Source organism: Orussus abietinus, unplaced genomic scaffold (assembly GCF_000612105.2).
Source record: "Orussus abietinus isolate OABI.00-Male unplaced genomic scaffold, Oabi_2.0 scaffold130, whole genome shotgun sequence".
In the NCBI taxonomy this organism is placed as follows: Eukaryota; Metazoa; Arthropoda; class Insecta; order Hymenoptera; family Orussidae; genus Orussus; species Orussus abietinus.
In genome coordinates this window covers 69,659-84,215 of record NW_019394315.1, presented here as the reverse complement: position 1 = coordinate 84,215, position 14,557 = coordinate 69,659, and the positions used below count along the sequence as shown (strand labels likewise).

Below are 14,557 nucleotides of genomic sequence, written 5' to 3'. Positions count from 1 at the left end.
GAAAATATTGATTATAGGGTCGTATTTACCTCCAGCTAAACATATTCACGTATGTACAACTTCACGGGAAATTCTATGCCATTTGTTTCAAATGAACTGATATTTCATTCTGCGACGAAGCGAATGGGAGGTTTTGATTGGCTACGGAGAACGTACAACGGAAATTCCCCTCTACGATGTTTCTCTATAGCTAATCGAAACCTCTCGTTCGCTCTGTTGAAAAATTCAAATTCTCATAATTTCTCGATAAAAAAGGCTTTGGAGAAATTACCAATAAGTTACCGGGAATTTCTCTTCGTTCCTGACGTAACTTACTGGATTTGGAACTCTAGCAAACACCGTCAACTGCCGCATGGTATTACCATCACGAGTATGTAAGCCACCAACGGCGACTGGTAGATGGCACCGCCATCGCGAGTGCGCGAGTCCCTATCAGAAATTTGTTGCGCCTAGAGTTCTAAATCCAGTAAGTTACGTCAGAAACGAAGAGAAATTCCCGGTAATTTATCGGTAATTTCTCCAAAGCTTTTTTTTATCGAGAAATTATGAAAATTTGCATTTTTCAACAGAGCGAACGAAAGATTTCGATTAGCTATAGAGAAACATCGTAGAGGAGAATTTCCGTTGTACGTTCTCCGTAACCAATCAAAACCTCCCATTCGCTTCGTCGCAGAATGAAATATCAGTTCGTTTGAATCAAATCTCATGGAATTTTCCGTGAAGTTCTACATACGTGAATATATTTAGCTGGAGGTAAATACGACCCTATAATCAATATTTTCTAATAGTAATTATTACTCTTTAGCTGGAACTTTGAAGTTGATTGAAAAAAAAAAGTTATTTAAACGAAGAAACCTAAAGTATAAATAACAAAATTAACGTTCTCTTAAATTCTCAATGTTCCCGGTAACTTACGGTATATTTCACAGTTACCTTCTCCAATTTTATGTTACCGAGAATTTTCGAACTCTAGTTGCGCCGCCCTTGGGGGCAAAAAACGGTGAAAGCTAACGTACGAAACCAGAGGGCAGCACAGGATGCTATCGCGCGACCCTGCCCGTGAGCAATCTCCCAATTCATCTCTGTAATGTATTGGCTTTTGTAAAGAATTAAAGTGACTTATCACTGTACCGTTAATGAAATATCGGTTTTATCGGTTAAACCGGAGTAAAACACCGTTTATAGCGTATTTAAGACCAGTAGTTAAAAAACCGGTGCAAAAAGGATTGTAGATGTATTTGGTTCCGTATAAACACCTGTTTACTCCAGTTTGACCGGTAATGCCGGCGTAAAACCAAAACTTATAACACCAGTAGTTATAAAAGCGGCGTAACGTAGCTTTTGTAGATATGCTAATTCTTTACATTGAGAATTTGATAAAACTTCACCCTGAATACACAACATACTAAGCGATCGGTGTAAACTAACCTAGCGGAGAATAGCAAAGGCCGAATCGCACGTGGTCCGTAATTCGCCTTTGCTGATTCGTAGAAACCAATCAGATTGCTGCACCTGGGTAATGTTCCCCCATTGGAGGAGTTTTTGTCATATAAGACGTTACAGAAAAAAAATATCACGAATGTAGAATTTACATATCGATATACGGTTTCTGTGAAGTAAAACGAGCTTTTTGACGTATATTACCAATTCTTTCTTGCTTATTTGATATCCAAACGATTTTTAGTTTTCCGGCCGCGGTAGATTTTCAGAATTCGGTCCATTAAATGCCGTGAAAGGTGAAAAGTTTCGAGGAAAGCGTGCAATACGGTGAAGCACAGCCACCTAGACCGCTCGAAGCGAAACCGCAATGGTGGCGCGGAAGTAGTTGCCTTTGAGGTGCAGTTTGTTAGTTGGTCATTCCTTCTTTCAACGACCGGCAATTGTATTAAAACGATGTCGAGGAATCTCCTGCGGTGATTCATGGTGCACGCGTTAAGATACAGGACTTTATTAGTAAGTGCTAATCGATACTAAGGCCTCGCTGTGGAAGCCGATCATTTAATGGTTATGTTTCGGCAGCCTCCATTGAAATGTGCGGTGGTTTCTTGTGCATTTGTGGGACAGTATTTAGGTTCTCTTTTGTTGCATTCATTTAAGTATTACCTTCGTCATATATATTCTAAATTGACACGCGTTCTGGTTTTGCATTTACTATCTTATATTTGGAAGGAAAAGATTTTGGAACCAAGCTCAGTGCTTTCCAGTCTCATTGATAGTATCAGAGCTTACAATTGTGGGAAGCAAGTTATATCCTTTTTTTTAATTCATTGTAAATTTCATTAGTTGCGCATTTTTCATTGCCTTACAGATTTAAACTCGTAATCTCTGAGTTCAAGTACAGAAACCATATTAATGTTTGTTTCGTATGTTCAGATTTAGATTGTATCCATCTCAGTACGCAACGGGTCTTCTGAGTAATCTGTAATCAATATTGAGGTTTCATTATGTGAAACCAGCAAATGTGGAATAACGATTTTAGGTATACAGAGCTGGTATATTTTTATTTGTTGCTTTTTATCTTAATTGCTTAATTGAAATATAAATAGTTGTACCATCGGTGATTTGAGTTTAATGGCAATGCCAGAAAGTTTAGAAGACCATGAAGCAGTACCATGTGTATTTATAGAATAATATTCTTTGCCTTATAAGTATACCTATGCTTTATTTTTAGTATCACCATATAGACTTTCAATTGGCACTATCAACTCATTTATAAGCACTATCTTAATGCCTGACGTAAAAATGTTCTGTGATCAAAGTCAATGCTGTCTAACCTTGGTGATAAGGTTCTAAGATCACATAATGAAGCAATTAATTTTTATTTGTGAGTGATCCAGAATTCTATTGTTATACCTTTTTAAATTGCTGGAACTATATTGTTTTTTACATTCTGTTCTTGTATATTTATTTCACAGTATATCATTTGTTACTTTATACTTAATTGTGAGAATTAAGATACAAATTCTACAGTAATATTATCACATCCTATCCATAATTTAAAAACTTTAAAATTTATAGGCAACTGACAATATATAAAAGCATTGGAAATAATATATTAAATGATTTGCTATTGGTAGTAAAAATGATTATAGTCAGAACGTAACTGTAATTTAAAATCACTTTAATTTTACTTTATTATATGTGACACTCTTTCTTCCTTATTAATGGAAGATAAATTATCGTAGTTTCATTGGTTACAGTATATTTTCCAGCGATCTAAGAGTAGACTAATTTGTTGCAAGTGCGGAATTAAAATTTTTAAAGTATTATACGTTGAGAATTGAGGACATATTTTATAATTACAGGACCGTTTATTATTGAATGTTATGACAAAATAATGGATTGTAGGTTGCATTTGTCAGAGATTGATGTTTTGTATTAACATGTAATCATTATTCATGAAGTTGGTATACCTTCTAATTTCAGTACCTTCACTGCTCCAATAAAGTATAATTCAAGAATGTCTTATCCTGGACAACCTCCCATGGGGATTCCAGGCATGCCTCCGATGCCATATATGGTTGGCGCTCCTCCACCTATCATAGGTGGAGTTATGCCAATGGCACATGTAAGTATACCATTATTATGTGTGCATTGCACGTACTTTTCAAAAATATATGTGCAGTACAGAATATTGTTCGTTATTAAATTGATTGGGGCATCATAACTGTTGTGCAATTGGTAGTTTATCTGATTGAGTGAACAAATCTGTATATACATCCATGTTTTCTATTGACTTGTTACAATTCATTTGTCTATTTAATGAATTTGGCTAAGTGTGGACCAACTGGATTTGAGTTTTTTTTTTTTTATTGTAATCCATTAATACCTTGACCGCCAGGTGGTTACCAGTCAACCGCCATGCCTTGGTGACCCCCGCGGCGGTCAACGTATTAACGAGTTATACCTTGAAACAAGTAATGGCTGAACTGTTAATTCTTAATTCTGCAGTATTCTTTATATTCATGTATATTTCTTTTGGCAGTGTATATTGATTTTGGGAAAGTTAGAATCTAAATGAACCAGCTTTTACCAAATAGTCTTCAAGATGTGTAACTGTGAGCACTGATGCGGTTATAAAAAAATAATAACCTAATTAACTATAATCTTGCAAATATTTCCAAAGAGGATGGAAGTTTGTATTTTGAGGTTATAATGAAAAGTATTTCACAAAATAAGGGTGTTTTTATAATCATTTGGTTCAGTGGTGTTGTGGCTGACTTTACATTGTGCACCTGCAATTATTTTGGGGTTATGAACAGGACTAGGTGCAAAATGCATGAGTAGATATGTGCATCATTAAGAAGCTTGTTATTTATAAAAACTAGATGATTCCAACACCCATATCTGCGATGCAGACTTCGGCGCCAGCTGTACGTTATGGACGTAACCAGAATCGACATGACAACAACAGACGCCGTGAAAGAGAATCGGGTCCACCGGTTACAGTGTTCGTCGGTAACATTATGGACCGAGCACCAGATGTTATGATCCGTCATATCTTGGGTGCATGTGGACACGTTCTCTCCTGGAAAAGAGTTCAGGCATTCGGATTCTGCGAGTATGCAGGGCCAGATGCCGGTTTAAGAGCAGTTAGATTGCTTCATGACATGGAAATTGGCACGAAAAAATTGGTTGTCAAGGTGGATGCCAAAACTAAAGTTGTTCTGGACCAATTTAAAGGTAATCTACTATTGAAGTCTACTTTCAATGCTAAACCATATTTAATGCGAACATTTATAACTATCCTCCTTAAGATTTCTAAGATTATATGCTTACAGTATCGTTCTTATAAGCATTTTCACCTGGTATGTTATCAGTTTTATCATATTATTCTTGAGATATCTGTTTTGGAATTAAATTTGTTATATCCTAGCTCTTAGCACAAATAGGAAATTGTTAAAATGATATTAGGTAAAAATATTAATTTTTAAAATGTCTTTTTTTAAGTTTTAGAGAAGTACTCCTTCCAGAAAAATAACTAACATGGAAGGAGTAATTTCATTTGATAGCAAAAACATGTTAATTTTCTTTTACTGAATACAATTCTATTTGCTGAAAACATTTAATTGTTCTTAGCGGAGAGACGAAAGAAACTGAGAGGTGGTCAGTCGCCATTGCAAGATGAGACTCCCAGTGAAAATGCCGAGGGAGAAGAAGGCGACGATTATATGGACGAGGGAATGCGTGTCGTGGATGCCGACGCCCTTGCCCGAATCAACCAAATCATAGCTGAACATGCTGCCGATTTGGAGAACGCTCAAGCTGCACCAGGTATGAACAGTTAGTTTTGTAGTATGTTCGTTACCAAGGAATTGAATACAATAACAAATNTTATATATTAAATAATTGTATTATTCCAGAGGAGCATCAGACGAAGGTAGTGGCTAAAGCATTGAATTTGGACGACGCAGAGATAGAGGAGAGTAAGCGGGACCTGATTACTCGGGAAATTGGCAAGTTCAGGGAAGTCATGAAGGTAATTATTTTCAGAAGTATTTGATTTTTCGGTTACCGATATCATTAAACACCACTGCATCTACCTTTGATGGTTGTACCATGAAAAATATTTCAAAATACTGACTTAATGTTGGAATGAAGAACAAAGGAGGGGAAAAGAAAGGAACTTACTAGGTCAATGCAACATTTTAGTTTCAAACGAGATTTAGAAAACTTCTGTAAAACTGAAGTTGAATACTTTTTTTTTTTAATTTCAATACGTGGCTACAAAGACAAATAATTTTACTTGCCGTTATAGAAGTTATTCGCTTTCAGATTGATTTGTACCGTTTAGTCCAATTCACGTTCCTTGAGTTTAAGAACTTTATAAAACATACCATTGAAAAATGCACAGTTTTTTGAACTTACAAATTTATTCTTTTTAGAAAGTGAAATATGTAGCGAGGTACAGACAATCTGTGAGATTATAAATTCAGTGTTTATATTTGTGTCTTGATAACTGTACGATTCCATCCACGTGCTCTAAGTAGAACTGCACAAGTCTTATATGTTTCGTAGGGAGTTTATGATAAACCGTTCTACTTTGAATGTTTTCGAAAAAATCGGGCGGCGACGAATATATTTTGTTTCGTTGATCCATTACGAGATGGTATATGTATATTTTTTTATATTGGTCATTGTTCTTGATTCTTTGACATTTGTAATGTGACTCGTGGTGCAATCGATGATACGTCCGAGGGTGTTCTGAGACAAGAGAATAACATGGAACTCGATTCATGACTGCTCAAAAGATTCCGGCATGCATCTGGATGTATGAAAGGGGATAGCGTATATTTAGTCGTAAAGCCTAGTTAGTAAGTAATTGGTGGTAAAATGCGTGTGTGCTATGTTAGCTCTAAAAAATTGGAGCCGTGACTCGTGCTGTAATTATAATAACAGGCAGCGTGCGTCGCGCACAGCAAACGCACACGCCTAGGAATGCAGGGTGTGGGGACCGCCCTTTCACTCACTCATTGGCTCTGAAGGGAGCCAATCAGAGCACATCCCTCGTATTTTCGCAGGCCAGCTGCAACCTCGTCGGTAAGTCAGAGCTTATCCAACCAACCAAACATGAGAAAAATGTGCGAAACCAGCACGAGAGAGTCTCGTTGTTGTCGGCGTCTATCCAAAAATCGAACGGTTATTTATCTGTTTTCTTCCGGTCGGTTGTCCTTTCGGTTGACTCGGCGTACACGGCTGACGCGCTCTCGGGCATCCTGAGCATATATTTGGATTTGTCAAAGACCACTGTCAAAATCGGTCCGATGCCAGGTGATCGCGCAGCGTGTTACACGACCAATTGAACGTTTCGCATTATGTGCCGATCTATATTTGTATGACGTTTCGAGCACTTCGAACCACTCGACGCCGATGATCTTAACAGCATCTCTTTGGACGGAACGTTAACGGATCAAGATTTTCTAAGCTCAATACGCACATACTGAAATGATTCTGTCATCACAATGGCGACTGTTCAGTTGTTGTCTTTATTTTGTGTAAACAGCTTCGGTCAGCGTCTCGATCAGACATGTACGTAGTACCTAGGTGCGCTCTCCTCCATTCTCCGGTACCACCACACTGACTGACCGAGTCAACTTCACACCGTGAGTAAACTCCACAACCATGAACCAACACGAAGCCATTCGGTTCTCAAAGTAGAATTTTTATAGCCAACCGACCACCCGAATCCTTGTGCCCCAAGGTCTTTGTCGGTCCATGCATTGATAGTCCTTCTCCTCACATGTGCATCTACTTTCGCGCACTTAGTTGTTTTTTTAATCTTGCTAGATTTAAATTCATGGGTTACTGTGTGGAACTTCCAAACGATGGCTTTGTCGAGTACTTTTGCTTTTTACTCGCGGTGGATAGAGATTGCCGACTCGCGGGGGGAGTTTATTTATTCCACCGTCCGTTCTCTTTTGTCAATTCACGTAGGTAACGATAAGGAAGCTGCAGAGGGACTATCGATAGAGAGATTCAGCCGCAGAACGCGCGTTTTCTCGAAAAATAAGCGTACCTGATTACTCGCATGACGTGGAACGTTATCTCTTAGAAGTTTTCTTAATTCTCGTCCACGTTTAAAGTGGTAGGCTAGCGTAAATGGCGTGAAAGGAAAGGGTGTAAATTCGTTCTCCAAACAGTAACCCACAGTTGCTATTATTGTCTCACTTGAAAGGGTGACCCGTGTTAATTTACTTCAAAGTCGTTGCGTGGGTCAGGTGGAATATCACGGGTGGGCAAACTATTGTGCATTTGATATTCAACAGTTTGCTGCATCAGCTGCCGCGTGTAGCCATTACTGGAGGGATTCTAGGTTGACAGACGTGTGACTGTTACTCGGCAAACGCGAACGACGTTTCGATGGATTCCCTTCTTCGCGACGACTCCGCTCTTCTGATTGGTATAAATAATACATATTAATAATTACTGACTATTGTGAGAGATTCTGAATAATATCACCCCTTTCCATTGTTACGTCTACGTAGCTTTAGACACTATCAAACTACAGGCACATTTGCAATGTTGTAAGTACATTGGGTGGCCTTCTACGATGCGTTCATTTAGACATGTACGAAATTTATAGTGTTAAGTCTATGTTAAGGGATATCTTACGTTTCTTTCCAAAAGTTTGTACCTGCACTTAGGTACTTGATATGTTAACGAGATATCGCGTAAGATGCTACTGCCCCGGCATGCTCCAACGGCGTGAGTATATCTCAACGACACGAACAAATCTACTAATACTTATGTAATCTATTATTGTACAGCTAGCAATCGTCCGATGCTTCGTTCGAATGTACGGATTGAACTTCCATACAGCGCGCGAAATCATTTGCTTCAGAGTAGAATAACGGAAGAAATGGATTTCTTCGGAGGTGCTTTCTACTTTGTCGGTGTACCGCGTCGTCATGTTTAAGGATTCGTTATTAGCTGTTTGACAGCTGTCTCCTGATTATTTCGATGCGTTGTTCTTTTTTTTTTTCTTTTTTTTCGGTCGAATGTTTTCTCGTCGAGTGTAAGAGCCAGAAAGTACGATTGCTAGTTCCTGAGTTTTGTTATCACAGCTTGATCGGGGTGTTTTGACGGCCTCGACTCACGTTCGCATGCTTTCTTGTATTTTGTAGAAACAAGAGGAGGAGAAGGCTCAAGTCAAGCGAAAAAAAGAAGCGGTCGAGAAAGAAGAGCGAGAAAAACGGGAGAAGGAGCGGAAGGATAAGAAGGACGACGATGCGAGCAACAAGGATGATCAGGATGGCGAGCCTGGCAGTCCTATATCGCACAAAGGCCGCAGTGGTAGCACCGGCAGTAGCAGAAGAGATAAAAGACGATCGAAGTCGAGGTGAAATTCTATCACTGATATCTCTATGCTAATCGGATAGCTGCTACCCCACAAAATGGCGATTTGAAGCACTGAACTATTCTCATATTGGAACCGGCACGGCCATATATTTCAGGGTTTTAGAAATCACGACGAGAAAGTCCCAGGTGGTATTTGTCCATTCTTTACTTTCAGTAGATACCTACATAGTAAACATCAATGTTGATATAAAAGAATAGTTGACTGAAACAATTATATATGTTGTTGCCAGAAACATATATAATCGCGAGAAACAATTATTCTTTTGAGAAGAAAAATCGATGTTGATTTAAACGAAGTTTGTTTACTGTATCTGGGCATTTCAAGGACTTGGTACTTGATCTCTGGATTTTGTTGTTGCAATGCATGTTTCTTTGAGTCAACCAATCCTTTTTTTCTCGGGGCAAACAGGGGTAATATGTTTCGATAGACTGTGTGCGAGAAAAGGTCAAATACTCTTTGTGGTCCTCTTTCTTGTCGCGGGGTTTAGCGACTCGTGTGCGTGCCAATATGAATATAGTTCAATGATTTAAAGCGATTACCCGCCACGGATTGTGGGCACAACTAATAATGTAGTACTTGCGCATGCGTCGAAAATAGCGCGTCGTTCGAAAGAAGCATCTGTATTATTCGAAAACTTCAGGGCATTCCAGTTTCTGCACATGCGCAGATGGTACTTTCTTGGTACCGCTGTCCATGTTCAGTGGTGCACGGAGTGCCTTGAATTCGTCGCACAACTCTCCGTATAGAACAAATAGGTATCAGCTAAACAGGTATACAAAAGTCAGTATGTGGATCAGTGAATTTGATGGATGTTCGCAACTCTTGCATTTATTTCCCAATCTCGCGTAATAGTTCTCGAACGGGGTGCAAACATGGACGTAGGATGTATGAACCTCGCACGCCGATCTGGTTGGGAAGGCAACCACATTGAGATAAAAAATAAGAAATACTCTCTTTCACTCTCTGTCTCTCTGATTTTACAAACAGCTGCGCAGAGCAATATGGCTATCCAACAGCGAGAGAGAAAGAAGGAGTAGATCGTTTCTTGTTGTCCTCTTTTATTTTCACTACAATGAAGGGACTATGAAGGGAGTAATTAGATGTTCGGGGTTCATATATTCTACGTTCAGATCTGAGGGAGTTAATTTAAGAAAAGAAAGGTATTTTTTTCCGTAAAACAGTCGTCATTGGAAAGGTATTGTCACTCTTTGGAATTTTCTTAAAACTCTCTTGAAGAGGTATTTGCGTACTCTAACGTTGTTTTTTCTGTTTCAACAGGTCGAAAGAAGGCGAGAGAGACAGAGATCGTGTACGAAGCGAGAGGGATAGAGAGCGAGAAAGAGATCGAGACAGAGACCGCGAGCGAGATCGAGATCGGGATCGAGATAGAGACCGAGATCGGGACCGCGATCGAGATCGAGATCGCGACAGAGAGAGGGAGCGCGAGAGAGAAAGGGAGCGGGATCGGGAACGGGAGAGAGATCGGGAAAGAGAGCGAGAAAGAGAACGGGAGGAAGCTCGAAAGACCGAAAGGGAGATTATGCGAGAGAGGGAGGAAGAAGAGGAGGCGAAGGAGAGAAAGAAGAACGAGAGACGGGCGAGGGAGAAGGAAGCTGTTTATCAGGAGCGAGTGAGAGCTTGGGAGACCCGCGAGAGGCGGAAACAGAAGGAGTACGAAAAGGAGACGGAAAAGCGCAGAGCCAAGCGAGAAGCGAGGGAAAGGGAAGCAAAGCGCCTAAAAGAGTTCCTAGAAGACTACGATGACGACCGAGACGACGCTAAGTATTATAAGGGCAAGGAATTATCGCGACGTCTCGAGGAACGTGCGGTGGAAGCTGAAGCGGATTCTCGAGATCGTTGTGCGGAGCGTCAAGAGTTACAACGTCTTCGGGACAAGTTATATTCCGATGCGACACATCCAGACCCTGCGGCAGAATTTGAAAGGGTGAGATTATTATAAACGCTTATGTGCCGTGGTTCTTTTAGAATTCATCCCATAAACGGACAGAATATTAGCGGAAAATCCTGGTGGATGGAAAAAAGTATAGTTCTTTTGCTAGGAAAGAAACGTTATTACAAGTGCATATCGTATAAGTATCTACAGGGTTTTATCCTGGATATTTCTCGGAAATTTCTTCGAGATTTTCTTTTCGGAAACGTAGAGGTGGAACATGTTTCAATTTTATATTCGCGGGAACTTGTAAATGTACAGAATACCTAGTCTTTCTGTTTTCTATTTTGTATCCTTGAATGTCAGTGACAGAGTTAAGGTAGCGCTGTGAGTTGGTTAGAGAAGTGTTCGCTGTGATATTACTTGATTTGTGAGAATCTTTGGTTTTTAGTTGAAAGCTGAAAGGGAAGAACAGTACAAGCCTAAACCTGTGATCACCATTATTGACGAGGAGGATGAAAAGCAGTCTAAGAAGGAAAAGGAAGTGCCGATGCCTCCGATAGAAACCGAGCCAATTGAAAGCGACAGCGACGATGCGGTGCACTATGATGATGCGTCCCAACACGAAACAGCATCGAGAACACCTCCACGTCATCATCATCACCATCGTCGACACCATCGACACCACCAAAATCACCATCGGGATGGTGATAAAAACGACGAGGTCAACGAAATTGATAGGGAGAGCGTAAAGGAGATGAGAAACTCTCCACCGCCTGTAGCTCCGGCAACGCCTGCTCAATCGTTGCCTCCGCATCATGACGAGGACTCGAGGATGTCGCTCGTCAGCGAACCTGAAAAAACCACTAGCAGTGAGTAATCGTTCGGTGCAACTATTTCCAATAATGTAGACATTCTTTATACTACTTTAAGGTGAAGTGAAACCCCCTTCAAATCAGTCAATTCGAATTCAACACTTTTTTTTAAGGGTATTAAACCAAACTGTCCGAAACTTTGACACGTCACTCCTGATCATCTAAGAATTGTCCTGACACATTCAAAATTTGGGTTTTTGGAACAAATTTTTTAACTTAACCCAGACCAGAACCAAAATGGCGTCAGGCTCTCATATTTCGATCGATATACAATTACCGAAGGCTCTGATATGAGAAACGAAAGGGTCAGGACAATTTTATGACAATTTAGAACACTCTGGTAGTCGATAAACTCGCATTTGAACGGGATAAAGGCAAAACAAGTGTTGTATGCGCTTCTATGCTAAAACGATGGTAATACGAGGTCTCGGAGTAAAAATTTAATTGACCTGGAAATCACAGACGGCGCAGGGGGTCTTTCTGCAGTCAATTAGGGCCCCAGAAAGCATGAATCCAGAGGATTTCTGGAGTTCTACTTTGATTTCTTGATATTTATTGCATGAAAACGACAGGTGGAGTATGCCATTTGGTACAATATCCAATATAATTCGACACAGTTGTCAATATAAAAACGAACGTCGGCAACGTAGGCATTTCGAAAATCTTTTTTATCGACGTGTTTCACTTCACCTTAAATCTGTCAAAGCAAACCTCTCACTATTTACGGTAAATATTTGCGATGTTTCAACTTCAGTGATGAATATTAGTGATGTGACGAGTTGAGTACTTTACCAACTCGAGTTACTCGAATTCGAATGCATTGCCAACTGGAGTTTGGACTCGAGTCGATATACCAATCGGTGCCGCATACATTCGATGCGGCGAGTAGAGTCAATGGCGAGTTTTGTCAATTACGAGTAAAACAATTAGATTAACGGCGACTCGAGTCGAAGTGATATAACGAGTCGAGTAATTTATCGACTCGAGTTACTCGAACATTGCCAACTCGGTGCTGCATATATTCGGTGCGATGAGTCGAGTCAATGGCGAATTGGAGAGTTAAACAATTCGAATAACGATTACTCGAATAAACGTAAGAGACACGATTGGTATCTTGGTACGAGTAGTTCGGTGTCACTCGTAACTCGCATTCGTTTGAACTAATAACTCGAGTTACAATCAACATGACTCAAGTTTAACAAGTTAATATACTCGACTCGTCATTTCACCGATATGGTATAATATCACGTATTAGTTAGCCATTGGGATACTTAGGTAACAGATATAGTTGATAGTGTGAAGCAAGCTGTATGCATTCACGTTTTAGCTGATTATTGTTTTTGTTAAATGTTTAAGAGATTCTGTCAAACGTAGTTTCTGTAATTTTAGGTAACTTCGTCCCGTTTGCCATGAGTATTGGTGGTCCACGAGGTGGGGATCACGCTATAGGTAATAAAACACCTGCAAGTCCGAATGCCGCTCCTAATTCCAACACTCAACAATCCAATCAAGCCAGGAAGAAGGGACGGATTGACGTTAAAGACGTGTTTAATAACGACGACGACGACGATAGTGCCAGTAATGCGAAAAAACGCAAATTGGTTCCTCTTGGTAATGAACGCTGCAGTTTCAGAATTTTAAGACTACTTTTAAGTTCCGCTTATTTTGTTGTTCCGTCTTTTAATAGATTACGGTGAAGAGAAGAAAAAGAAAGGAGGTGAGGAGTCAGGCAAACCCGGAAAGGAGGAGAATACAAAGAGTCAAGAGGAAAAACGAAAGCATATTAAATCTCTCATCGATAAGATCCCTACGGACAAGAATGCTCTTTTCGGTTACCAACTCGACTGGGCTATAATCGATAACGTAAGTCTATTATAACTCTCGCCTGGGGAATTTGATATCATGAAATTGTTTTTTCATTATGTTTTTAACAGGCATTAATGGAAAAAAGAATACGGCCGTGGATCAATAAAAAGATTATTGAATATATCGGGGAACCCGAGCCCACTTTGGTAGACTTCATTTGCAGCAAAGTCATGGCTGGCAGTTCCCCTCAGGGTATTCTTGACGACGTACAAATGGTGAGAAATTATATACAGTGGTAAGATTTAGAATATTTGGACAAGAATAGAATTAATAAGGTTTTCACTAGGTCCTGGACGAGGAAGCGGAGGTATTCGTAGTAAAGATGTGGAGGTTACTGATTTACGAAGTGGAAGCAAAGAAAATGGGCTTAGTCAAATAAATGCGACGCTCGTGTCGATAACTAATTCGCGATTCACTTTACACGTGAAGTTCTTATATTAAGATGTAATTTTAGGTTATACAGATATAAATACATGAACTACATATGTATTATTAGCAGCCATCATTGTCAGTTGCTCGTTACAGCGCTGCTGACCCGTCACGAGTGATCTATATGTGTGTAGCAGTTATAATGTTAAATACACTTTGTAATTACCATTTATAATGTTCGTACAATACTTTATGTGTTCATCGGAGGCATTTGCTATTTGGTCGTAGCGGACGAGTAAAGGAGTAAGATCGTACACGAAAGGAGTAAGTAAATTATGTTTTAGAGAATAGGTAAAAATATAAAAAAAGAAAAAACAAACAACCTTTTACGTCGTGTCTTTTCTACTAAAGTTGCATGTTTATGTTAAGTACTGATTGCACACTTATTTCCGTGAAAAAATGAATGGGCGTGGAACGTACCTATCTTTTCCGTTGACAATTAATTATTAATAAAATTGGCTACTTTGATTAAATCTTCTTTAAGGCTCTACTGCAAAGCAGAGATTCGTTTAAATTAATCAAGGTATGGGCAGGAGCGGTTGACAAATATTTAAGCGTTTAAACGCTTAATTTGAAACGTGTGCACTTGGCAGTATTTAACAATTATCCGAGTGTTTTTATGCACGTTATTTCTTA

The 14,557-nt window shown here is 39.5% G+C and overlaps 1 protein-coding gene across 3 annotated transcripts; it reads left to right on the top strand.

Annotated features, from left to right (window-relative positions):
- The first annotated feature begins 1,582 nt into the window (after nucleotides 1-1,582).
- Nucleotides 1,583-14,092, top strand: LOC105697842 (RNA-binding protein 25). Of its 3 annotated transcripts, XM_012421541.1 has the most exons (13): nucleotides 1,583-1,953; nucleotides 2,374-2,479; nucleotides 3,427-3,568; nucleotides 4,329-4,683; nucleotides 5,080-5,274; nucleotides 5,364-5,479; nucleotides 8,625-8,839; nucleotides 10,139-10,805; nucleotides 11,203-11,623; nucleotides 13,016-13,237; nucleotides 13,314-13,489; nucleotides 13,561-13,707; nucleotides 13,779-14,092. In XM_012421541.1, the coding sequence occupies exons 2-13, from the start codon at nucleotides 2,460-2,462 to the stop codon at nucleotides 13,869-13,871; spliced, it is 2,769 nt and encodes a 922-aa protein (XP_012276964.1). In that variant the 5' UTR covers nucleotides 1,583-1,953; nucleotides 2,374-2,459; the 3' UTR covers nucleotides 13,872-14,092. The 3 variants fall into 3 exon arrangements, with proteins under 3 accessions (XP_012276964.1, XP_012276965.1, XP_012276963.1); XM_012421542.1 differs by lacking the exon at nucleotides 2,374-2,479; XM_012421540.2 differs by lacking the exons at nucleotides 1,583-1,953; nucleotides 2,374-2,479 and adding an exon at nucleotides 2,505-2,824.
- Nucleotides 14,093-14,557: the final 465 nt, after the last annotated feature.